Here is a 25749-nt window from a genome sequence, read left to right on the forward strand (position 1 = left end):
GGCAGCGTCGCCGCTCCAACCAGTCGCTACAGTCCTCTTTGTTGACGCAATCCCCGTCCAGGCTCAGGGCAGGGTCGACGAAACATCCCCTGTCAAGGATGACGTCGCGGTCAAGAGTGTAAAACATGTTAAAATCAAAGCACGTTCAACAGAATAGCATCAAGCTAACGGCGATCAGAAGCGAGCTCCGGCGGCGCGCGAGAAGCTAAGCTACCCCGCGCCAGCCATGGCCATAGCAGCAAGCTAACGTTACCTAGCGACCACGACATGCTAGCCCCGCAGCTAACAGCTGACTGGCTAATAGTAGGCCTTAAGCAGGCCATGCAGCGATCCAGCAGGCTAACGCAGCAGTTAACAGCTGACTGGCTAACCGTAAGCTATGAACATGTAAACAATGACATAACACTCACCCAGACAGGCCGCCGTTCTGAACCTCTCCTCACTTTTTAAGAGAAAAGAGAAAACAAGATGTCAACACCGCTTCACAACGGTGACTTTACCACATCCGGCGGAATCAGCACAGTACCAACTGGCCTGTGTAGCTGACTTCGAACATGAATCTGCCGCTATCGCACATTACATGCACATATCCCCTCGTGAAGGAATACTCTCATTTGGATATGAAAGATGGGGTCTTAACACGGTGACAGAGAGAATCCACTCGTCCAGAACACACAGGGATCACCAGTGTCAATGGTCGCGGCCCACTAGTTAAAACTATAATGGTCTCCAGACCAAGGCCTTCTGTCGCCTAGGCGGCTAAACAAAGGACCCTAGCCTGGGGCCGGTTTCCATAAACTTTGTCAAGTAGCCCCCATAGCACTAACAGACAAGTGGAGCCCGCCAGCAAACACTACTCACCCAACCTGGAACGCACCGCTTCTCACAACAGCGGCATGTCCGACAGTTCAGCTGTGGCCTGACAGGTTTCACCCCAACAAACACAGCAAGGAACTGCAGTTGAGAAGCATGCAGCGGCGTGCTCCCAATACGAAAACCGGTGGAGGGTTTTTAGAATGATCATCATCTTCTAGACACTCCAGTACGAAGACAATATCGCCGTATTTTCTCGAAAATAGTGAGAGAGAAAATAAAGATATGATGTCAACGTATCCTTGTTTCCCAAGCTGTTCCTAATCCAATTTCTTCCATCATGGTGTCAAGTGTGGGGATCTACCGAGGCACTTCTTCCTTGTGGTGAAAGCGAGAAGGAGGAGAGCAGGTGACCACACACCTGCTTATGAAGGTAAGCTGATGAGGGGTGTGGTCAGACTAATACTGGTATTAGAGGTACATTTGTGGTTTATTCAGTACGCGTGCACGTACGCGAGATAGTGCAGTGTGATGCCAAGCTAAGCCACTAACGATACAGAACAAGCTAACCGTGACAAGACCTTGAACTATCTTCAAGATGAGAGAGGAGACCTGAGTAGCATGCGAGGGGGCGGGGCTGTTGGGCAGCGTGTGTGTGTGGTAGGTAGTGGTGTGTGTGTGTGTGTGTGTGTGTGTGTGTGTGTGTGTGTGTGTCACTGTCGGAGGCAGTGGTGGAAGAAGTAGACACAGTTCCTTTACCGTTTTCATCCACTCACACACGCGTGTGGAATAGGTCTCCCAATGCACACAGTCCATTATTGATTATTTGGTTGAAAATATGCCTATTGATTATAAAGCTGCCAGCAGTAATGATCCTCTGATTCTATCGACAGCCAATAGTTGCCTACAAGCCTAATCACTCTATGATCATAGTTAAATCTCATCATCAGACATATCTGCCAAAAATGGAAAGGTCCAACCATTAACCCTTTCACTACCACACTACAGGAGGTTAACCTTTCAGAAAGGGTTAACCTTCTGTGCTGTGGTTGTGAAAGGGTTAACCCATTGGCTATAATGTATCCTAGTTTTTAGATGAAAAGCACCTCTATGACCGGACATGTCACCACAACTCAATGTAACAGCGTTAGTGAGCAGCTGTCTGTCACCGCGTGATACAGTTACGCTATTGGGCCCCTGGATCAGGTGACCGACCAACGACGTCACTGGTAAACACGGAAGTGGAATTGGCCACAGTTTTCGAGCATTGAATTTTGATTGATTGATTGAAAACTTTATTAACAGATTGCAGAATGGGTACAGTACAGTACAGCTCAATACATACAATTGTTAAGGGGATGCAGACCAGAGAAAGACGTTCGTCTTGTTTACATCAGGGTCCCCCATTTTCAATTCATCATAACATATGACATACATGACATACAGATAGACAGTACTGCTACATCTATACATTTATGACATACCAGATTTGCAAATACAGTACTGTTTGTGATACAAAAAGTGTCCAGAAAAGGGTGTATATACATTTGACGTAGAAACTGTACATTGGAGGAGGTTGGGTAGGTGGGGTGGGGTTGGGTGGGGGGGTGGGGCGGGAACTGTACATTGGATGTGGGGGGGGGGGGTTCTACCTAGTGAGCAGGTTTCTACCTAGTGTTGTACTGGTAATAATGCAATGAGTATAACCTGGCTCACATTTAGCCTACATAGCATTCATTTTAAATCAGAAGAGAGATTCCAAGGTTTCAGAAGATATCAAATAATGCCATGGTAACAAGGAAATGTAGATAATAATGAGTTTAACAACATCCTCGTTTTTAGGGAAGATGTAATGGCGTTTGCATAACAAGAAGCCATTTCAGGCGTGAATATTTCTCACTAAGAAGAACACACGCCATCGCTCAAACGATGGGTTAGAATTGGCAGAATATGCGCATGACATTAACTTAGGAGGATCCACTGTAGATACAAATGAAGTTCAAAAAAACCTCTGCTTTACCGAATGGTATACCGTAAAGAGTAACGTTCTGATTCTATGGTGAAGTTGTCCTGTGCCACGGAGCAGCCCTGTCTCTAACCGTGTCTCCGTGTGGCAGGACCTGGCGATGGGAACAGATGCTGAGGGGGAGAAGATCAAGGACCCCATGAGGGCCATCGTGCCCATCCTGCTCGACGCCAACGTCACCACACACGACAAGATCCGCATCATCCTGCTCTACATCTTCCTCAAGAACGGTAACACTCCACACAGACCCTGTGTACAGTATTAGGCTGTACTGTCTAGTTACAGGAAACATTCTTCTGTCCGAGGTGAGAAGCACCTCTTAGACTGGCAATGTCAGTCAGTCAGTCAGTCAGTCAGTCAGTCAGTCAGTCAGTCAGTCAGTCAGTCAGTCAGTCAGTCAGTCAGTCAGTCAGTCAGTCAGTCAGTCAGTCAGTCAGTCAGTCAGTCAGTCAGTCAGTCAGTCAGTCAGTCAGTCAGTCAGTCAGTCAGTCAGTCAGTCAGTCAGTCAGTCAGTCAGTCAGTCAGTCAGTCAGTCAGTCAAGTCAGTCAGTCAGTCAGTCAGTCAGTCAGTCAGTCAGTCAGTCAGTCAGTCAGTCAGTCAGTCAGTCAGTCCGTCAGTCAGTCCGTCCGTCCGTCAGTCAGTCAGTCAGTCAGTCCGTCCGTCCGTCACTCACTCACTCACTCACTCACTCACTCACTCACTCACTCACTCACTCACTCACTCACTCACTCACTCACTCACTCACTCACTCACTCACTCACTCACTCACTCACTCACTCACTCACTCACTCACTCACTCACTCACTCACTCACTCACTCTAAACCACTCAGAAACATACTGCTTTGACTGTACAGCAGACCTAACCTTGCAAACCGTCTGAATCTCACAGGGTCATTTAAATTTTATAGCTGGACACTCAACCTAACTACAGTTTTTCTCAATTGCTTTGGTGCATTTCTCTGATCAGAATTAAAGTTCTCATAACTGTTAGTGCATTTCTCAAAACAATTAGTACAAACTGCAAAACCTAGGTGATAACCTGCAGAAGCGTGTCACTTGCTCAAAATGGATAATTCATTCCTCAAAGGCAAGTATTCATGTCAATGAAAGTGTCACTGTCATCAAAATGAAAAGTTCTGACACCATTGTTTATGAACAAGATAGTCAAATGGCTTTGCCATGTTTTCGTTATGACAGTTCACTCTGTAAGTGTTTTCCAATGCAAAAAAAGTCAGATCTTGGTGACACTTTCTGAAAATGCTCAAGACAGCACTATACACTATTTGCACAGCCATTTGAAATCTACAGTTACACATTGCTGTATTTAGTGAGGTAAATGAGTACAAGACACGTATGTTTCACATTTTTACTGCATATGCTCTTTGCAATTTTAATTTGTTCACAGCATTGTGCAAAAGAAAAATACAAACAAATTTACAACAAACATAAGAAACACCCTTTGGCCTTTGGGTAGAGCTGTGCACAACTGTAAACAATATTGCAGTACATATTGGAACTGAATTGGAACATACAACATACACAGTACTGTAAATCATTCATTCACATCCAGACGTTCCTGTCTGTCTGGCTATTGGATTCAGGAATGGGGAGTAGGGAGGGAGATATTCCACCAGCATCCTTTCATGTGCTGCAAACCACTGTGTGACCAGAATTGCGTGGTGAAAACGCACATTATCCGATACAACAACGTACTTGGTCAGATGGTCGCCATTTAGACCCCTCTCATTCTCAGGGATTATGTCCCTGTAAAGAGTGTCTAAAAAAGTCAGCAGATGTTGTGTGTTGTATGGACCAATGCGGGGCATATGGGTGAGGACGCCGTTTTCTGAGATGGCTGCACACATTGTAATATTCCCTCCTCGTTGGCCTGGGACATCAGTGGTTGCTCTCTGTCCAATGCGATTCCTTCCACGCCTTCTACCTTTTGCCAGATTGAAACCCGCCTCATCAACATATATGAATGTGTGCAGCAATTCCCTGGCATCCAGCTCCATTCAGGGGAAAAATTATAAAGAAATGTATAAAATTTGCTTGACAGATTTTGACAACTAGTTCAACATATTTGTATGTAATGACTCAAGCAATGAAATGAGGACTATTAGTTTTATAGGGAATGACTATTCAGCAGTCATAAGTATAGTTCATTTTGACTGACATGACCTAAGCAAATGATAATGTTATAAAACAGCAGAGAATTGTATGAAAGCAATTGATGCATGTCCAAAAACATTTGCAATTTGTTCGGAGGAATGAGAAACTGCTACTATGATGTGCACAAATTACAAAATGTTGTGGAGGTTGAACTAACAGTTATGAGAACTTTAATTCTGATCAGAGAAATGCACCAAAGCAATTGAGAAAAACTGTAATACGACTATAAGTGATAAATGGTTTTGTGAAATCGTATAGAATTCTTACAAATTCTGATTCTGATATTTGTGGCTTGGTGGTGTGTGTGTGTGTGTCCAGGCATCACGGAGGAGAACCTGAACAAGCTGATCCAGCACGCTCAGATCCCCCCTGAGGAGAGTGAGATCATCACCAACATGGCCCACCTGGGTGTTCCCATCGTCACAGACGTAAGAGATCTTCAGTGGATGGCTGTCCTCCCGCTCCTTTCATCCTCCCCTTCATCCTTTCCTTTCCTCCTCTCCTCTCCTCTCATCCTCCCCTTCATCCTTTCCTCTCCTCCTCTCCTTTCATCCTCCCCTTCATCCTTTCATTTCCTCCTCTCCTTTTCTCCTCTCCTTCATCCTCTCCTTTCATCCTCCCCTTCATCCTTTCATTCCTCCTCTCCTTTTCTCCTCTCCTTCATCCTTTCCTTTCCTCCTCTCCTTCATCCTCTCCTTTCCTCCTCTCTTTCCACCTCTCCTTTCCTCCTCTCCTTTCATCCTCCCCTTCATCCTTTCATTTCCTCCTCTCCTTCCTCCTCCCCCTCTTCTTTCCTCCTCTCTTTCATCTTCTTCTTTCCTCCTCTCCTTCATCCCCTCCTTTCCTCCACTCCTTCCTCCTCTCCATTCTTGTTCTATCCATGCTGTCCTTTCCTGTCTTCCCCTCCCTCTCTCACCTTCCTAATATATGTTTCCCCATCTCTCTCTCTCTCTCTCTCTCTCTCTCTCTCTCTCTCTCTCTCTCTCTCTCTCTCTCTCTCTCTCTCTCTCTCTCTCTCTCTCTCTCTCTCTCATTTTCATTTCCTCCCAGGTTGTCAGTGAGAGTGTCGTTCAGTCAGGAACATTCATCATAAAAATTAAACCATTTATAGCAACAAATGGTTGCACAGTTGTATCTGGCGGGATATAGGCTCTGCTCTCAAGATGCTATCAGTGCAAATCCAGGCACGCCTGCAACACATTAGTCTTAGAGCACAAATATCATACCCCCTCATGGGGACCTTTAGCGACCACACCCTCAGATGATGTGATACTGGAGACATTAAGCCAGCGTGGCATTTAGAGACCCTATCTAGATGATGAAACAGATATGACACGGGTGGAGGCTGTGGTGGTGGAGGGAGTAGTGCAGCATTATAAAACGGGTCGCTTAAATCAAGCAATCTGATTGGTTCATACTACATAGCCATGGTATAATGAGCATATACCCACAGCTATGATTCTAATTCCTTCTCATAAGTCAGTGTCACTCTGCGTCTGAGGAGAAAAAACGCTAGCCTTGTAAAATTAGACGGTCTGGTCTATACGGAGGAGACTGGCCAGTTAAAAGAAATTGCACTAGGAGCGGCTGGGTAGTGTAGAGGTCTAAGCACTAGGAGCGTCTGGGTAGTGTAGAGGTCTAAGCACTAGGAGCGGCTGGGTAGTGTAGAGGTCTAAGCACTAGGAGCAGCTGGGTAGTGTAGAGGTCTAAGCACTAGGAGCAGCTGGGTAGTGTAGAGGTCTAAGCACTAGGAGCAGCTGGGTAGTGTAGAGGTCTAAACACTGGAGCGGCTGGGTAGTGTAGAGGTCTAAGCACTAGGAGCAGCTGGGTAGTGTAGAGGTCTAAACACTGGAGCGGCTGGGTAGTGTAGAGGTCTAAACACTGGAGCGGCTGGGTAGTGTAGAGGTCTAAGCACTAGGAGCGGCTGGGTAGTGTAGAGGTCTAAACACTGGAGCGGCTGGGTAGTGTAGACTAGAGGTCTAAACACTGGAGCAGCTGGGTAGTGTAGAGGTCTAAACACTGGAGCGGCTGGGTAGTGTAGACTAGAGGTCTAAACACTGGAGCGGCTGGGTAGTGTAGAGGTCTAAGAACTGGAGCGGCTGGGTAGTGTAGAGGTCTAAGAACTGGAGCGGCTGGGTAGTGTAGAGGTCTAAGCACTGGAGCGGCTGGGTAGTGTAGAGGAACTGGAGCGGCTGGGTAGTGTAGAGGTCTAAACACTGGAGCGGCTGGGTAGTGAAGAGGTCTAAACACTGGAGCGGCTGGGTAGTGAAGAGGTCTAAACACTGGAGCGGCTGGGTTCTACACTACTAAGAGGTCTAAGAGCCAGCGTGAACAACCTCTGTGCATGTTACGCTCTCAAGGTGAAACTCCTCGCTGTCAGGTGAAAAGAAGTGGCTGGCGACTCCACATGTATTGGAGGAGTCATGTGGTAGTCTACACCCTCCCCAGAACGACAGTAGAGCAACATGTGATAGTCTACACTCTACACCCTCTCCAGACAGACAGTAGAGCAGCATGTGGATAGTCTACACCCTCCCCAGACTGACAGTAGGGCAACATGTGATAGTCTACACTCTACACACCCTCCCCAGACTGACAGTAGGGCAGCATGTGATAGTCTACACTCTACACCCTCCCCAGACTGACAGTAGGGCAACATGTGATAGTCTACACTCTACACCCTCCCCAGACTGACAGTAGGGCAACATGTGATAGTCTACACTCTACACCCTTCCCAGACTGACAGTATGGCAGCGCAGCGACCAGGAAGGGAATTGACATAATGACAAACTTGTAGGATGGGAGGAAAGTTGAAAAAGGCACAAAAGAAAGAATGATTGGTGTTTATGACCTTCGTGTTCTGCCTGAACCCACGCTGAACCTTCATCTCTTCACGGGGTATTTGCTGGATAATTACCTCGGCCCGGTTCTGATTAAACACCTGTCAACAACAACAAATAACACATTACTCTTTCTTTCTCTCTCTCTCTCTCTCTCTCTCTCTCTCTCTCTCTCTCTCTCTCTCTCTCTCTCTCTCTCTCGATGCCTGTCCTTCCTCCCTCTCCTTTCATCCTCCCCTTCATCCTTTCCTTCTCCTCTCTCCTCTCATCCTCCCCTTCATCCTTTCATTTCCTCCTCTCCTTTCCTCCTCTCCTTTCATCCTCCCCTTCATCCTCTCCTTTCCTCCTCTCTCTTCATCCTTTCATTTCCTCCTCTCTTTCCCCCCTCTCTGACCTTCCTAATATATGCTTCCATCTCTCTCTCTCTCTCTCTCTCTCTCTCTCTCTCTCTCTCTCTCTCTCTCTCTCTCTCTCTCTCGTCGCTCTCTCTTTCTCTCTCTCTCTCTCTCTCTCTCTCTCTCTCTCTCTCTCTCTCTCTCTCTCTCTCTCTCTCTCTCTCTCTCTCTCTCTCTCTCTCTCTCTCCGTCTCTAGTCCACTCTCCGCAGGGGGAAGAAGCTGGACAGGAAGGAACGTGTGTGAGCGAGCAGACCTACCAGCTGTCCCGCTGGACACACCACTGGTCAAGGACATCATGGAGGTGTGTGTGTGTGTGTGTGTGTGTGTGTGTGTGTGTGTGTGTGTGCGTATGTACATGCTTATACTTGTGTGTATGTGTGTGTGTGTGTATGTACATGCTTGTGCGTGTACCTGTGTGTGTGTGTATGTGTATGTGTGTGTGTGAATTCTGCTCACAGTGTCTTCTCTGTGTGGTGTGTCTCTCTCTCTACAGGACGCTATTGAAGACAAGCTGGACACCAAGCACTATCCCTACATCTCCACGCGCTCGTCCGCCTCCTTCAGCACCACTGCAGTCAGGTATACACACACACACACGCACACGCACGCACACACACACGCACCGCACGCACGCACACACACACACACACATACACACACACACACGCGCGCACACGCACTGCACACACACACGCACGCACGCACGCACACACACGCCGTAACTCCCCCTCTAATCGTTCTTTTCCCCCACTGCTCTGTATTCACTTCATAGGTTTAGTCGATAATCCAATGTACAGTTACCCCCCCACCCCCACCCCACCCCCACCTACCCAACCCCCCCCCCCCCCCTCCACCCCCTCCTACCTACCAACCTCCTCCAATGTACAGTTTCTTCGTCAAATGTATATACTCTCTTTTTTTAAGACTCTTCTTGTATCAAAAACAGTACTGTATTTGTAAATCTGGTATGTCATAAATGTATAGATGTAACAGTACCGTCTATCTGTATGTCATGTATGTCATAATATATGTTATGATGAATTGAAAATGGGGGACCCTGATGTAAACAAGACGAAAGTCTTTCTCTGGTCTGCATCCCCTTAACAATTGTGTGTATTGAGCCGTACTGTATTGTACCCATTCTGCAATCTGTTAATAACATTTTCAATCAATCAATAAGCCCCGCCCACTGTCACATTTCTCTGAGGTACCAGACGCGTCTACCTTAATGATAAGCAAGCAGTGCAAAAATGCGGAAGCATTCGTCACCGCACGCCACTACGGTAAAGCGCCTTTCTTTTCAGGCCCGCTTTGGGAGCTGTCGCGCGGAAATAGGCTGTCTGTCTATTGCCATTCTCTTTGACAAACTCTAACCTTAACCAGCTCCTTAATAGCGCCTAAACTTAACCGTTCTAACCTTAACCAACTCCGAAACAATGCCTAACCTTAACCATGCCTAACCTTAACCATAGAAATTATATTGCCATTCTCTTTGACAAACTCTAACCTTAACCAGCTCCTTAACAGCGCCTAAACTTAACCGTTCTAACCTTAACCAACTCCGAAACAATGCCTAACCTTAACCTTAACCATGCCTAACCTTAACCGGCGAAAGAATACACGTTAAAAAAAAAAATCACGTTAAAAAAAAAATATTCGATGGGATTCGAACTCGCCAGCAAACGAGCCATAGGATCCACAGCCATGTAGTCTTGCCAATTGAGCTATTTCTAGATACTGAATAAGGGGCGGTGACTTATATATATTGAGCTCCGCTCGGATCTCATGCGCATGCGCGGGCACCTCGTGCGAGCACGCCGGCGCACGCACGCACCTGAGCGAGCACGCCGCCGCCGGTGCACGCACGGGCGCTGGGCGGCGGAAAATGAAAGGCGCATTACCGCACGCCACTACGGTAGAATGCTTCCGCATTCTTGCACTGCTTGCTTATCATTAAGGAAAAGGCGTACCAGACACCACTTTGTCCCTGTGGCTATTCAGAAACTGAATAGATAATGCATAATATACTGTATATGCACACGACTGCTTAGCTAGTTCATTCTCCTTTTAACAAAGATATTTCTAAAGAGTGGGCACCTCTCTTGTCTTGTCCCGCTCCAAGGCTGATGGGTCCTTTTCTAGATACCACGTCGCACACAGGAAGTCCTCCCTACCCAGTGACATGAGGTGGACAGGGGTCAGGGGTCAGACGTCCCAGAAGCTGCTTTTCTGTGTCACCTTGATTAACGGCAGAGCATAATGAATCAGAGCATAATGAATCGGTTGCACAGCGTTCGTCTTGGCATCTGTGCATTGGTCCGTTCACCTATCAGTAATCAGTCCCGCCCCCGTTCCCTTGTCTTCAGCCAGTCAGAGTATTGATCCGTCTTGCCCCTCTCCCTCCACCCTCTGAGCACAAATAGCTATTGATCGACGACCCAGCCCTCTTTGTGCTGCATTAAACTGCATGTATGTGTGTAGCTGCCTGTGAGTATGTATGTGTGGGGGGGGATGGGCGTGGGTTACTGGGGAGTGATGACACACTGACCCCTATCAATCCTTCCTCCCAGCCTGTGTAGTGTGTGTGCGTGTGTGTGCATGTATGCAGGTGTGTGTGTGTGTGTGTGTGTTTCTCCCCACTGCTGTTGACCCAGTCGTGCCCTGAGAAGCACACGCTCCATCACATGAGCTCTGAGCTAACTACACATACACACACACACACACACACACACACACACACACACACACACACACACACACACACACACACACACACACACACACACACACACACACACACACACACACACACACACACACACACACACACACACACACACACACACATACACAACACACACACACATTCACAACACACACACACACTCACATACACAACACACACACACATTCACATACACAACACACACACACTACATGGCTCTTTTGGCCACGTGTAACAAATTAACCAGTCACATGTAAACCAAAACATAGTGAAACTACTAATACATTAACAATGGGCAAATGGACACAATGTTGATATGAGACACACACACACAGACACACACACAGACACGCACGCACGCACGCACACACACACACACACACACACACACACACACACACACACACACACACACACACACACACACACACACACACACACACACACACACACACACACACACACACACACACACACACAGAATAGAATAGAATAGAATAGAATGTGAATCTGAGTGATAAGTGGAGCCTTGCTCTCCCCCCACAGTAGTGCGCGGTACGGCCACTGGCACAAGAACAAGACACCCGGGGAGTACCGCACCGGGCCCCGCGTCATGGTCTTCATCATCGGGGGCTGTTCCTTCAGCGAGATGCGCTGCGCCTACGAGGTCACGCAGGCCAATGGGAAGTGGGAGGCCATCATTGGTGAGTACGGCACCGGGGGGCGCCACCGAGCGCAGGCCGGGGGAGAGGGGAGAGGGTGGAGGGAGAGGGAGGGGGGAAAGGTGGAGGGAACATACCATACCACCATAGGAAGGAACAAAGTCAATGGACCTATCTCAAACCCCGCCTTCTTCTCTTGATCCTCCAATCACAGCTGCTGCTTCTCAAGGAAAGGCTCAAGGGCGGGGTTTGAGATAGGTCAATTGTCAAGTCAGATGAGGGTGAAGAACACAGCTAGACGTGGACAGTAATGTGAAATGTGATTTTGTCTTTCATCTTTGATTTTTATTTAAGAAAAACTCAAGAATATATACAAAGACAAGTTGGAGTGTAGAAGACAAGGATCAAACTAAACTAAACAAGAAAAATCATAATATAATATATATAATAATAATAATAAATAAAATTAAATTAAAATAAATGTACACATAAGGACGACAACATACACAGGACCAGGTTGCATACTAGAAACGGTAAGCTACCGTACCCTTACCCCTAATCCCCCCAAAATACCCCCATACCCACCTTCCACACCCAGACCAATCAGTACACAATCCATAGTACTTTGTCTCAGACATCTTGGGTCACAAACAACAGGTGATTGCATATCAACCAGCAGGCGGCCATTATGACGTGGCAACCCTGGCCCATGAGCCGTGGCATTGTGCCATCTTGTATAGAAAAACACTTCCCGACAACAGCTGCATCATCATGATAGGCCTCAACCAGATGCTACTGCTTATAATGCTCTTGAATAAGATGATCATCTTTTTATTCATTGTTTAATACACGATAATACACACATACGATTACAGTATTCCCTACCTTGGCCCCTATGCATTGACAAACACTTAAATGAGGTAACGAAGCCCTTGATCTGCTCTCATTCATTTAAAATCTTGACATTATCCTGTTTGGCACCGTGTATCCTAGCGACAGAGCTCTCTAAACTCGTAAATGTGGTTGCTTCCAGCGGGTTGCCACTGATTTGGCAGCAGTTACGCCAGCTAAGACAATTATGTGACAAAAGGAATGGACTGACTGGCTTGAATGAGTGAGTGAGTGAGTGAGTGAGTGATTGACTGACTGACTGGCACACTTGCTCATTTTAGTTTTCAATCAGTTTTGGTCGGTAGTATCACTATATATTATATACACTATAAATGTTCCCTCGATGGTAGATTGAGTAGACAATGACAAATAAGATAAGAATCAGCCAGTAAAATACATTTTGAAAAGACACTTCATATATGCCTCATATAAGACTCTAAAGACATGTTGATCAAAACAGATTATGTTCTAAAACATGACATTTAGCCTTTTGACTTTCATAACCCCACTCAGTAAACATTCATACAGGCATATTACAGGCATATTTGTCAGACAGACACTATAAACACTATATAACCTACTGTATATCTAGACGATCTAGCAGCAAAGGGCATGGAGAATAAATTATACTACTTGTCAGCCGTTCTGTGTACTATGTTTTCGTGTAAAAACGATCCCTCCGTTCTTCAGTGTTATCGTGTAAAAACTATCCCTCCGTTTCTTCAGTGTTATCGTGTAAAAACTATCCCTCCGTTCTTCAGTGTTATCGTGTAAAAACTATCCCTCCGTTTCTTCAGTGTTATTGTGTAAAAACTATCCCTCCGTTTCTTCAGTGTTATCGTGTAAAAACTCTCCCTCTTTCTTCAGTGTTACGTAAAAACTGTCCCTCCGTTTCTTCAGTGTTACGTAAAAACTGTCCCTCCGTTTCCTCAGTGTTACGTAAAAACTGTCCCTCTGTTTCCTCAGTGTTATGTAAAAACTGTCCCTCTGTTTCTTCAGTGTTATGTAAAACCTGTCCCTCTGTTTCCTCAGTGTTATGTAAAAACTATCCCTCTGTTTCCTCAGTGTTTCGTGTCTGGGAAGCCAGTCTATGTGGTCACACAGGGAGGCAGTTTGTCTTGTCTTCTGTTCTGTGCTCTGCTTCCTGCTTCAAATCTGTCCTTAAAACAACTGTTGTCTTTGAATTGCAGCTATGCCACGTCTTTTTTTTCCTGTGTGTCTCCCCTGCTTTTGTGTTTGTGTGAAACCCACGAGTATGTCTCCAAACAGTGGATGAACGTGTCTCTGTGTCCCTCTCTGTGTGTGTTTGTGTGCGTGTGTTTGTGTGTGAGTGTTGTGCTGTGTGGGTGGCTTGTTTATTTCAACCCCCTTTTCAAGATGCCGGAGAGGTGGAGGAAGAGAGAGAGAGAATGAGAGAGAATGAGAGAGAGAGAGCGAGAGAGAGAGTGGGGGAGGGAGCGTGGCATGTGCTGAGAGATGAGTGGTGAAGCCGCCTCTGTTCCTCCACAGGTTCCACCCACACGCTCACCCCCACCAAATTCTTAACGGACCTGCAGCACCCCGACTTCCGAGAGTCCACTAGGGTGTCCTTTGAGGACCCAGAGCGCGAGCCCACAGAAGAGTGAGACAGAGAGAGAGAGGGAGGGAGGGAGAGAGAAAATCACACTGAAAAAAGTAAAGGCAGCCGCGCAAAGAAGCCCTTTCTGAATCCTCACAGTACAAGGGCTTTCTTCTCTTTTCCGTCCTCTTTCAACACTCAGCACTGTTTTATGTAACTCCGCCCCACCCGCCGCCCTCCCCCCCACCCCACTCCACTCCCTATACCTTCAGGGATGGGGGTCCCGCCCCCCCTGCCTGACCCCATGGACCACTCTCTCAGGCTCCCCTTTCTGCAAGCCAACAGTCGGCCCAATCAATGTTGCAGGGATCCGTCATCATGGCGGCCAACGGCGGGGTGGCCCTGAACGTTCAGTCGGGCGCAGTGTCTGTGTGTTGAGCCTATAGGAAGTGAAGCCTGGGTGGGAAGAGTGGCCATGCCTCCCACGGGGGACCGTGACCCCATCCCTGCTTCCTCCTTCCCGTCATCATCTCAGCTGGGTGGATTAAATCGCCCCCTCGCTGCCCGTCCCAGGGCCCTTTGATCTCGTTTCACTCCCACTCCCGCCCCCCCCCCCCCCCCCCCCCCCCTCCCGGATTCAGTCATGATTGGCGCAGATTTAATCTACCCCCGAGATCCATCCTTATTACTTTCTTACTGTCTTAATTCTTTTTTTTTCTCTCTCTAATCAACCCTCTCCCAAAGACAATCATTTTTTAACAGTTTCTTTCAGGATAGCTCCTTGAGTTGATGTCGGATTTCAAAGAAGGATTTCTCTTTTTTCTTTTTCTCCTTCCTTCTTTTCGTACTCCCAATCCTCTGACTTCCTCCCCCCTCGCCTCCACGTCACACTCTCTCAGCCCACCATCACATGCTCACATTGGCTCACGACTCGTCTGCAGAGAGCACCGAACAGTCGCTGGCTTATATCCGCTAGCTTCTACCTTCTTCCTTTGAGCGTTGGTAGATCTATAATAAGCATCCTATTTCCTTTACCGTTGGCTCTGTGGCCCCGTGTTCTTCTCTGCAGACAGAGTCTGAGAATGTAGCGATGTTCCACTTGATATGCTTTAGCACCGAGACGTCACACATCTTAAAAAAATAAATAAAAAACTGTAGTCATTAACTCCGCTCACATTCTTCTTGGAGAGCTTCCATGTACCTTAGCTCATCTTTTTACATCGACCAGACAATACGTTTCAGTGTGTGTAGAGGCAGGAATACGAAAGCACATACTAACAGTATCCTGGGAACATAGGTGGTAGGACTATTTGGGGGGAAAGCGAGATCACATTGATGACTACCGTCATTGCCAGATTTGGGAATCTGTCACACTGGGAGAAAGACTACTTTCACACACCGTCATTTTCACCTGTTAATGGGGATAGTTAGGATTTTTGGACCTTAAGTTGTATGAAATACTTGCCAGTAGTGTAGTGGATGCTATTAGCTTACTTACAGAGTCCTGGGGTCGGAGTCCTGAAACCGAAACGTTTGAACCCAGACCACAACACGCAGGCAACAGGGTTACCTATTTCTAACACAAAATCATCGTCCTCCAGCCCTTCAGATTCACAGATTACTTCATGCTATTTTGTTTCTTCACTGGTAGCGCAGCTGTTTCAAAATGTATTGATTGATTTGATTGATTTGAAAGGGACAAATACAAATATATAGAGAATGCCTGTATGTATCATAGTATTTGTAGCCAAAGCTAATTTGCAACACCCGTCCTTTAAAGGGCTGACATAAAACATTATAAAATAGGACATACAGTAGGTAAATAAAAAGGTAATAAAATCAGTGAGTGTACAAAGTAGACATGCCCTCACTAACATTAGATACGCAGATACATACACCATTACATACACCTGGGATAACACTAGGGTGTGCACCAACATCTCTATATCGAGATACCCGTGCACACCCCAGTGCAATCCCAAAAATGCTGGAGGACTGCTGGTGGTTTTGTCTTGGCGGTGGCCCTTTGCCTGCAAGTTGTGGTGTGGATTGAACCTTTTTAGGTTTCGTGACGCCGCTTCTGCCAAAGCTTCGGGAACCCGGCTCAGAACTCCGACCGCGGGACTCTTTAAGTAAGTAAGCCAGTACCTTTGCATCCGCTACACTACTGGCAACGTATTTTGGACAACGTAACGTCCAAAAGTCTGCACCATCCCATCGAGTCAGATTTACTGAGTACAGGGCATCCATCTCATTCTCAACTAATCTGCTAAAGCAATATCGTTTATAAACCGACATCTGGTTTTTATGGTTTTATACTTTTCTCTCCGTAAGTAACGCTCACCATACGCAGTATGCTCCTCCCCCGCATACTGCCACATTCAAACACTTCCTGAACCAAATGGTCATTACTAAAAAAAAAATTTTTAATTTTTGTTCTGCTATTTTGGTCTAACACCTACTCGTGTAGCTATATGATTTGACGTCGGAGAGAAGCAACGTCACCGCGTTGTGTTTCTGGCAAAGCTGCGTGTTTTGTTGTCGTCTTCTTCACGGCCCGGTCGAGGGACAGGAGAGAGCGAGGCAAAGCCAGTCCGAAGTTGACCTCTTGTGACTCGTGCTCTCACTCACACCGAAACTCCACCCACCCCCCCTCGCACTCACAATGCCTGCATCGCCATAGTGACCCAACTTGAGATGGACTTGCCTCTTTCTCTTCTGTGCCCGCTTTGTACCGAGAAAGTCCCGCCCTCCTTCCCTCTTAAAGGCCACGCAAATTGAGCCGGTGTGAATTCGGGTTTAGTTTTGAATTGAACGCGTTTTTCCGAGGAGAACGAACTTGGTAAGACACTAATGGAAGAAACACGCAGCTTTACCGCAGAAACAAACCGACAAAGGTGAATAGCACTGTTAAAGGGGAATGCCACCCATTTGAAGAATTCACGTATGTTCGTCCTGTGCCCCCCGGGACAGTTCAGTCGGTATTTGGGAACATGCGTCACTCTCTCCTGAAGCTAGATATCAGAGCGAGAACCCTCCAATTGACGATGTCACTCGGATGTCAAATCTGGGGCTGATCATCTGATCCAGATGTGACGGATCATATTGGTCTGCGTTGTGTTGTTGTTAAATGTTAATGTCCCGAGGGGGAGTCGAACAGGGGAGCTCCCACGCCGCGGGCGACGACACAGGCCGCTGCACTAAGAAATGAATTCACCCCTATGTACCGTACCTATGCGTCTGTTAACCCTGTTATGAGGAAGTGAGTTTAACTTACCAGCCCGTAATGCCACAGTCACTTGTCAACACCCCTGTTTCTGTGACTGTGGATAGACTCACGGGCTTCCCCGTTACACAGACAATGAACGGGGTTCTGACTTTATGAGGCTATAGTTTTTGTATACACCCAAATGAGGTTTATATTCTTGCATTGCTAGAAGATTTGAACGAGAATTAAAGCCTAATTTGGGTGTAAAAGCTCATACAAACATACATTTTATGGTCTCGTAAAGTCAGAACCCCACTCATCGTCTCTGGAGCAGCCCCAGATTTTATATTCCAGTTGGATCACCAATTGAAGGGTTCTCTCTCTTTGATCTCTAGCTTTAGGAGAGAGTGGTGCGTGTTCACAAAATACTAACTCAACTGTCCCGGGGCACAGGAAGAACATAATGTGAATTCTTGGGTGATATTCTCCTTTACCCTAAAAATGTGGAACCGGTGTTGAGAGTAAATCAAAACTTTGCTCCGTCTGTTTGCCACGGTAACCGACAGGTTTGTTGAAGATGGGGGTAAGCCATCTGTAGATTAGATGATGTAGCCTAGCGACAAACCAGTTGGGACAAATGTTTGGTTTACTCCAGTCTAGCACCTTTTCTAGTTGTATTTGTGTTTCGAAATGTGTCTTCAGCTGTCCAAAGAGTCTCAGCTCACCCATCACAGGGCTATTGCGTTTTTCAATTTTGCATTTTCATCCACATTTACAGACGACAAGTCGATTCAAATTGGGGTTGATTTCATGATTGAACTAGAAAATACCTGATTTCGATTTTTTTCCTTTCTTTTCTTTTGTTTGTTGTTGTTGCAGTGCTCATTGTTTCGGTTGATATGGTATTTATCAGCCTTTTGCATGCACTTTGATAACGGCCGTCGAGGTCACATGCACACACGCTAACATCTGATTTGCTGGGCTGTGGTAGAGGTTTGATGTCACAGGATTTCTGTCAATGCTTTCAGCTCACAGAAACCTGCCAGTTTCGTGATGTCATCACCGATGCTTTCATGTCTCACAGTTCAGCAGCATGTAATATAATTATTATCAGGCTGTACAAGTGTCTAATTCGGAGAGGAATAGTTCACAAATCCTACGATAATGGATCCATTTTCTTTTTTTCAATTGCTGGCTACCGATTATGATTTCTCAACTTTGGTTGCTAAATGTGTTCATTTACTTTCAACATTCTGTGTGAGTGCTCTCATCAAGGCATTCATAGCAAGAGCTGAATACACATTTTTCCTAAGAGGCCACTGAATATGGACTGATCTAATGCTGTTTTTGTATGTGTGTGTGTGTGTGCGTGCGTCTGTGTGTATATTCTTCTGTGTGTGTGTGTGCGTGTTTGTGTATGTGTGTTGCTCTGGGTGCGCGCCTCCAGGATCGACCCATATCTTCACTCCCACCAGCCTCCTGGAACAGCTCAAGACCATGAACAAGCCAGATGAGGAGGTGGCAAGCTAAAATCGTCCAATCACATCTCTCTCCTCTTAAACCCCTCCCCTGTGTACACCCTCCTCCCCCGATGACCCCCCCGCCACTAATCCTACATTCATCGTGTATGCATCTTGCTCAACAAGAAGAATAAAGAATAAAAATACAAAAAAAACAACGACATCATAGATGAAAAAGAAAATATATGTTGTAACAGAATAAAAAATCATTCAAGTATTCTCATGTTTTACAATGGATGCAACTAACTAAACTAATTTAAAGAGGTTTAAATCAACACGAGGCCATTTAAAACCGAAAAGTACCAAATGTAATATTGTACTGTATGCTATGATACCCTGCTAGAATGTGTAAAAGGTAGAGATTTTTTCTCTGTTTGTTCCTTTGGTTCATCTTCACGGTGTGAATTTTTACAGGAGGAGGGATGGGTAGTTTGAAGGGATGATGCAGTCAAGAAAATAAAAATAATAACCATATCACTCGACACACATGCAATATATTTCATCCAAGGCCTGTAGGGAAGAACCCCTATTCCTGGTGTTTGTATCAGTAGCATGCTTGGACTTTTGTGTGGACTGTTACCGTTGTACGTTATCAGTGTGGATGTTTCGAGAACCAGAGAATTAAAAAGACTGTTTTACATTGTGTGACGACGATAGCTAAACGTTAATTTTGAGGCAGGAAGCTCGACTGAACAGCAGCTCTGTAAATAGCCAGAATCCACCCCTCCTCCAGCCGTCAGGCTCGGAAGTCTTTACTCGCCACAAACCCCCTTTTTTTCCCCACCTGGAGAGATTTCACGTTTTAGTGTCAGAAAGGCCATTGCTTGCGAGATATTTAAAAAAGAATAATCTTAAAAGGGCCAGTTGTATTTCAGTATTGTATCCTGTCAGATTAAGTCTTATCATTGGTTAGTGACGATGTTTAATCTGGGCCATGCACTGAGTCGTGTGTTGTGTATATGCCATATGTTGATGTTTTAACGTCTCTCTGTTGGCTGATTTACTGTGAAGTAGTTGAAAAGAATTTCATTTTGAAAAAAAAAAAAAAGAGAAAAAAAAAACGCCAATGTGAAGCCTCTGTGTTGTGATGTTTTAGCTGTAGCTGTAGTGGTCAACGGAGAAGAAACTAATATCTGTATTTCCTTTTGTCCGTCTTTTTCTCCTCTGGTGCAATGTTAAATCTTCCAATGGTGAATGGCTTTCGCAAAGAATTTTAACCCCAAATATTTGAAATTCATATATTTTTTCTCTCTCTCTTTCTCTCTTTTTATCCCCCCCCAGCCCACCCCTCTTCCCTGGCCAAACAAGTTGTATATTGCACTATGCGTTTTTCTGTGATGCAAGCGCTTTGATTTTGTCTTTATTTTTTCTATTATGATTTGCTGTTGTATAGGGTTTCACTCTGTCGATTCCAATTGATTTATATCAAAGTTATTTATCAAAGAGAGAAAAAATATTAATAAATGAAATGTTAAGTCTGTCCCTAAACCTGTTTAACTTATTGGGATTCTATGTTTGCGAGTGTTGAAGCACAAACAAAAAGTATACTTCATGTGTACCTATGTACCACGGCTGTCTAATAAACTGGCTTCCATTCCAAGTAAACAGACTCATCTCTTTAAAAATGGTTTGCTTTGCACTGTTAATTAATGCTTGTATATCTAATTTTATGTTGTTATGTTTATGCTCATGTGTTTGTTTTAAAAAAAATATATAATTTTTTTTGCTTTTAAATGCTTTAAAACAGGGGTTCTCAAACCGTTTTTTTTTACGACAACCCCATTTTATTTAGATCTTTTTTGGCGACCCCAAAAAAATCTGGTCATTTCAACGTGGAATTAAGGAATATCAAAATCAAAAAGCACACATTGTTGAACTTGATCATGCATATTTATTAGAACATTTAATTACAGCACTATGTTATCAATACTCATTTATAAAATGAGGCATATTAGCCTAAATATGTTGCCAGAAACTTAATTTTCTTTTTTATTAATATATATATATTTTTTTTACTAGCCCCTGTCACCTACTCACAACCCCACTTTGGGTTGCGACCCGTAGTTTGAGAACCGCTGCTTTAAAATATCAATAGGCTGCCCGCTGATTTTTGGCAGCATTTAAATTTTTTTTCTTTCTATTTATTTTTGAGCCACCCCAATTTAGTTGTTATGTCAATTCCCTTCCTGGTCGTTGCGCGCATTGCCCCACTGTCAGCCTGGGGAGGGTGTAGAACTACCACATGCCTCCTCCGATACATCGGAGTCGCCAGCCGCTTCTTTTCACCCGACAGCGAGGAGTTTCACTGGGGGAACGTAACGCGTGCGGAGGTTCACGCTATTTTCCCCAGATCCCCTCCCTGCTGAACAGGCACCCTGACCGATCAGTACGAGTCACATACCCCACCGGCTTCCCACCCGCTAACACTGCCAATTGTGTTAGTAGGGACGACTGACCAAGCCGGAGGTATGCATTTTCTATTTCTTAATATATCTAGACAGTAATCGATAGTAGTACTCAAAATAACAAGTTGTTCCGGTGGGACAGGAGCTACGACATTCAATCAAAAGGAACGACCAAGTCAAATTGACATTTAGTCATTTAGCTGATGCTTTTATCCAAAGCGACTTACAGATTGTGAACAAGACACCAGGAGGGGAACATCTCTGGCAGCTAAGGGTCAGTGGTATTGTTCGTCAAATAGTCAAACTCGAGTGTTACACTCTCTGAGTGCATAGTACTATAGCCAGATTAGCATGATAGGTAGTAGTAAGTATACGTATAGTAGCATAGTAGTAAGTTACATAATAGTAAAAAACAGTAAGAATGTTTTTTTTTTTTTAAGTTAGGTAGTTGGTTCAAAATAGCTAAATAATGTTGTGATCCTATACAAATACCTCATACATAATTCAGGTAACAGTAGCCTAGAGTAGACAGTGGTGCTTAATTAATCACAGGCAGTGAATTGGAAAGTGCATCGTATTTCATATTTGTGCAAGCCAAAATGGAGATCACGAGATTTCGGATTTTAAATTATGATTGGAACGAGCAAGCCGTCATTCAAACCCTCTAGTGACACGCACAACAGTTCCACGTGTACACAAAGACCTGCTGCTGCAGTGCTAACACATAGTTGCCTGCTAGCTACCTAGCGGGGCGTAGCTTTGGAGGCATCCTGATGCGTTCTGATTGGGAAGGGAGTTGTCGAATTCAGTTTAAGGATTTGAAATATTATTTCCAAGTTCTGCCCAAAATCAACGGACGTCTATTGCTCCTTTAAAGCATTGGTTCTCAACCTTTTTCACGTCGAGGCCCCACTGCATTGATACACATTAGGCTGCGGACAACCATTTCATTAGATTATGTCACAGGGGACCCCCATCTGAGAAGATATTTGTTGTTAGAGGCTAGCTAACATAGTCCAAAGCTTCATAGCCGTCTATAATAGGTGGGGAGCTAGCATTGGAGAGAGTGAAACCTATGATGAGAGTAGTCATTTTAGTTGGGCTTAACTTCTAGTTAAGAATAGTTAAACTATTCTCCATTTTTCTGGGGACCCTTTGGAACCCCCTCAAGGATCCCTGGGGGTCCCGGACCCCACATTGAGAACCAGTGCTTTAAAGCATGTCTACCAAGCAACTAACGCGTGTTGACATAGTAACGGAGTCCTAAAGGAAGTGGACAATAAAACATTAGCTATTTTAACATTTATTTAAGGAACAGCAAAAATGATTTCCTACAAAATATTAATAAACACAAAAATATGATTTCATCACTTATGGTACAAAAGTACAAAAAGGATCAGGGTAAAAAAGACAAAACACATTGTGACAAAAACATAGAATACATTACAACATACAGAGGTCTTATTTTAAGTGTATGTTCTATAAAACACACATGTTCTATGAAAACACATAGAATACACTTGCTGTTGAAACGTATGAACGGATGGAACAGACATGCGTCATAATGCTACCTAACGCATCATAATGCATCATAATGCTACCTACAGCAAGATAACGAATATAGCCTCATCAGACAATTAATTCCACAATGCTGCATTACTTCCAGACACGTTGGTATCACAGTCAACAGCGCTATTCCCATTTCAAAAGCTATGCTGAGGGAGTGCATTCACAGCACAACGTTACAGTACCAAAGAGAAGAGGCCCGACAACAAATAACACTGAAAGCGGCAAACTCAATTTGAACATACCACAAACAAATCATCCAAAATTCAAATCACAATCACAACATTCCAATAATTCATACATTATTAAGACTCCAGATCATGGTGTGCCCCTCAGTGCCCTCCGGAAGATAGAATAGCAGCAATTCTTATTTCTCTCCTTCGTGGATAATCATTGGTTTTAAAGTCAACAATAAAGATCTACTATTAATGACACACACAAAAAATCTAAATGGCCTACAATATACTGTTAAAAAGGTAGTCATGTATTTTGATAGCAATGTATGCAAGTGCATTTACAGGTCAAAAGGAATGTCTGGTGAAATAATTAAATAATATTTGGATACCTGAGATGTGTTGTTACTTAGTGTGAATCATGTAGCAGGCCCTGCATTACCACGAGGGGCGCTATATATATATATTTTTTGTATCCTCTTTTTCTCCGCTTGATTTTCTATTTTTCTCCCCATCCCAATTTAGTCGTTATGCCAATTCCCCCCCCTCCCCTACCTGGTTGTTGTGCGCATGTTCCTCCTACTGGTCGGTACAAGGGAACCCTGAAGTCTACCACACGCTTCCTCCGACACATGTGGAGACAGCCAGTGGCTCTTTTTTCACCTGGCAGCGAGGACTCTCATTGGTGAAGTGTAACGCGTGGGAGGTCACGCTGCCTTCACCATTTCCTGCCTTTCGCTGAGCAGGCGCCCAGACCTGACATGTAGGCGTCGCTGTCCACAACGCCAGATTACCACCCACGACTTCCCTCCCGCTAACTCAGCCAAACGAGTTAGTATGACGATCGGCCCAAGCCGCAGGCAATGCTCACTCCGGGAGTCGAGACTGCAGCCTCTTGCATTGGTGACGAGCGCAATCTCCGCTATGCCATCCGACCGCCGGCTGGGAAATATTTCTTATTATTCTTTTTTTAATCCAGTTTAAGATAAGATAAGATATTCCTTTATTGATCTCCTTGGGGGAAATTCAGGAGAGCTGAAGCCGCCTGTGCCTCTGGGAGAACATCTGTGTTGCACGCGCTCAGCGCTGGGCTTGAACAGTGATGCAGAGCCTGCTCTGTTTCAGCTGGACATGCAAGGTCACTCTTGCTCATTTCTCAGAAATTGCCTAGCCCACCTTTAAAGCAGATGTTACTCATTATATTATACGTTATGTGACAAGATTATTCAGACGATTCTAATGTATCCTGCTCGACGTGGCAGCTTGCCATCGCTCTGTGTCTGCCGTAGCTCTGGGAGTAATGAGTGACTAACGGCTAGAATGACATGACGCGCATTGGGATACGGAACCGACGCTCTCCCTGAACAAGTTAAGCTCCTTATTTATAGTACACCGCAGTTAAGGTTTGAAATTAAATCAGTTTGCTCGCTTGATGGATGGATGATTGATGATTCATAGGGGTAACTTCGTGCATTAGCTCTCTGCTGGTTAGCTACTGTAGCTAGCCTAATATAACATTTTCCAACACAATCACTCTGACCTACATGACACCCGATATACCAGTTTGTATCAGGGCGGGTGGGTGGCTTACAGTCTAGTGGCGAGAGCACTCGCCCGTGAACACAATCATTATTGATTCGACTCCCGGTCGCAGTGATTGTTTTGGACTTTTGGGGTATATTACTTACTGTATACCCCACAAACACTCAGAGGTGTGGGTTGAGTTCATGGCCGTCTTAGCCGGTCAGTTGATTCATCGGTCGGTTTGGTCTTATAGTTGGTCAAAACTGTTTTGGTCGATTATTCTGTTTTTTTTAAAGCCTTTATTTTCAGAATAATTTTAACATCTCTATCTGACAGATGGATGATCATAGGGTAACTACATGCATTAGATTGCAGCTAGTTAGTTAGCTATCCTAATATTACCTTTTCCAACTGGACTACATCATTCTCATTGATGAGTAAAAAAATAAGGAGCTCTAAAAATTTTTTATATTTTTTTATATTTGTGTTATATTTGTATATTTATGTTTATTTTGTTTTTTATTTCAGGTTTGTAAGAGATTTTGTTTTATGTATGATATTGTGAGGAAGGGGCAGGACTAGATACGCATTTTGCTTCCTTCTGCTCCTTCTCGAACTCATTCGTTTATCATTTAATGAAGAATGCAAGATTTCATTAATTAAAAAAATAAATAAACTCAACTCAACTCCCAGTGGTAAGGAGGAGGCAGCCACTTTATGACATCACTGCCTCATCCTAAAGTTGTTGAGGTTGAATGGGGCTTATTTAACACTCTCATAAGCAGCTGAACACACGTTCTTACTGTATATCTGAAGGACGTTGAGTGTTAAGTGTTAGTGTTAGGTGCTGTAAGTGGTATATTTTTGTTAAGTGTTCAATAGCTCCACATTCTAACAGCCATTACTGATATAAAGTGTTTGCCAGGGGTGTAAAGTACTTGAGTAATAGTACTTCGTTACAATACACTGTTTTTGTGGATTTGTACTTTACTCGAGTATTATTAGGTTTGTATACTTGTACTCAATTATATATAAAAAAAAAAGAACTGGGTACAATACAGTACGGCTCAATACACACAATTGTTAAGGGGATGCAGACCAGAGAAAGACTTTCGTCTGGTTTACATCAGGGTCCCCCATTTTCAATTCAATTCAATTCATGATGAGGGATTACGTTACTGACCGGACAATATATAGCAGTGATGGCTTACGTAAACCACTTACGTAAGAACAAACAGAAAACCCCACTTACAGCACCTTTAATAAC

At 44.7% G+C, this 25749-nt stretch overlaps 1 protein-coding gene across 1 annotated transcript in view; it reads left to right on the top strand.

The window, feature by feature from the left end:
* stxbp1a (syntaxin binding protein 1a) overlaps window positions 1–20375 on the top strand; it is a gene marked incomplete at its 5' end in the record, with an annotated part of 39757 nt that extends 19382 nt beyond the window's left edge. Inside the window, 8 exon segments of the mRNA XM_084324866.1 lie at window positions 2931–3069; window positions 5332–5441; window positions 8446–8487; window positions 8490–8531; window positions 8534–8551; window positions 8744–8829; window positions 11522–11679; window positions 18742–20375. Coding sequence (XP_084180992.1) covers window positions 2931–3069; window positions 5332–5441; window positions 8446–8487; window positions 8490–8531; window positions 8534–8551; window positions 8744–8829; window positions 11522–11679; window positions 18742–18824 — 678 coding nt within the window. The 3' untranslated portion in view covers window positions 18825–20375.
* Between the last annotated feature and the right edge of the window lie 5374 nt (window positions 20376–25749).

Source organism: Notolepis coatsorum (assembly GCF_963971535.1).
Source record: "Notolepis coatsorum genome assembly, chromosome: 11".
In the NCBI taxonomy this organism is placed as follows: Eukaryota; Metazoa; Chordata; class Actinopteri; order Aulopiformes; family Paralepididae; genus Notolepis; species Notolepis coatsorum.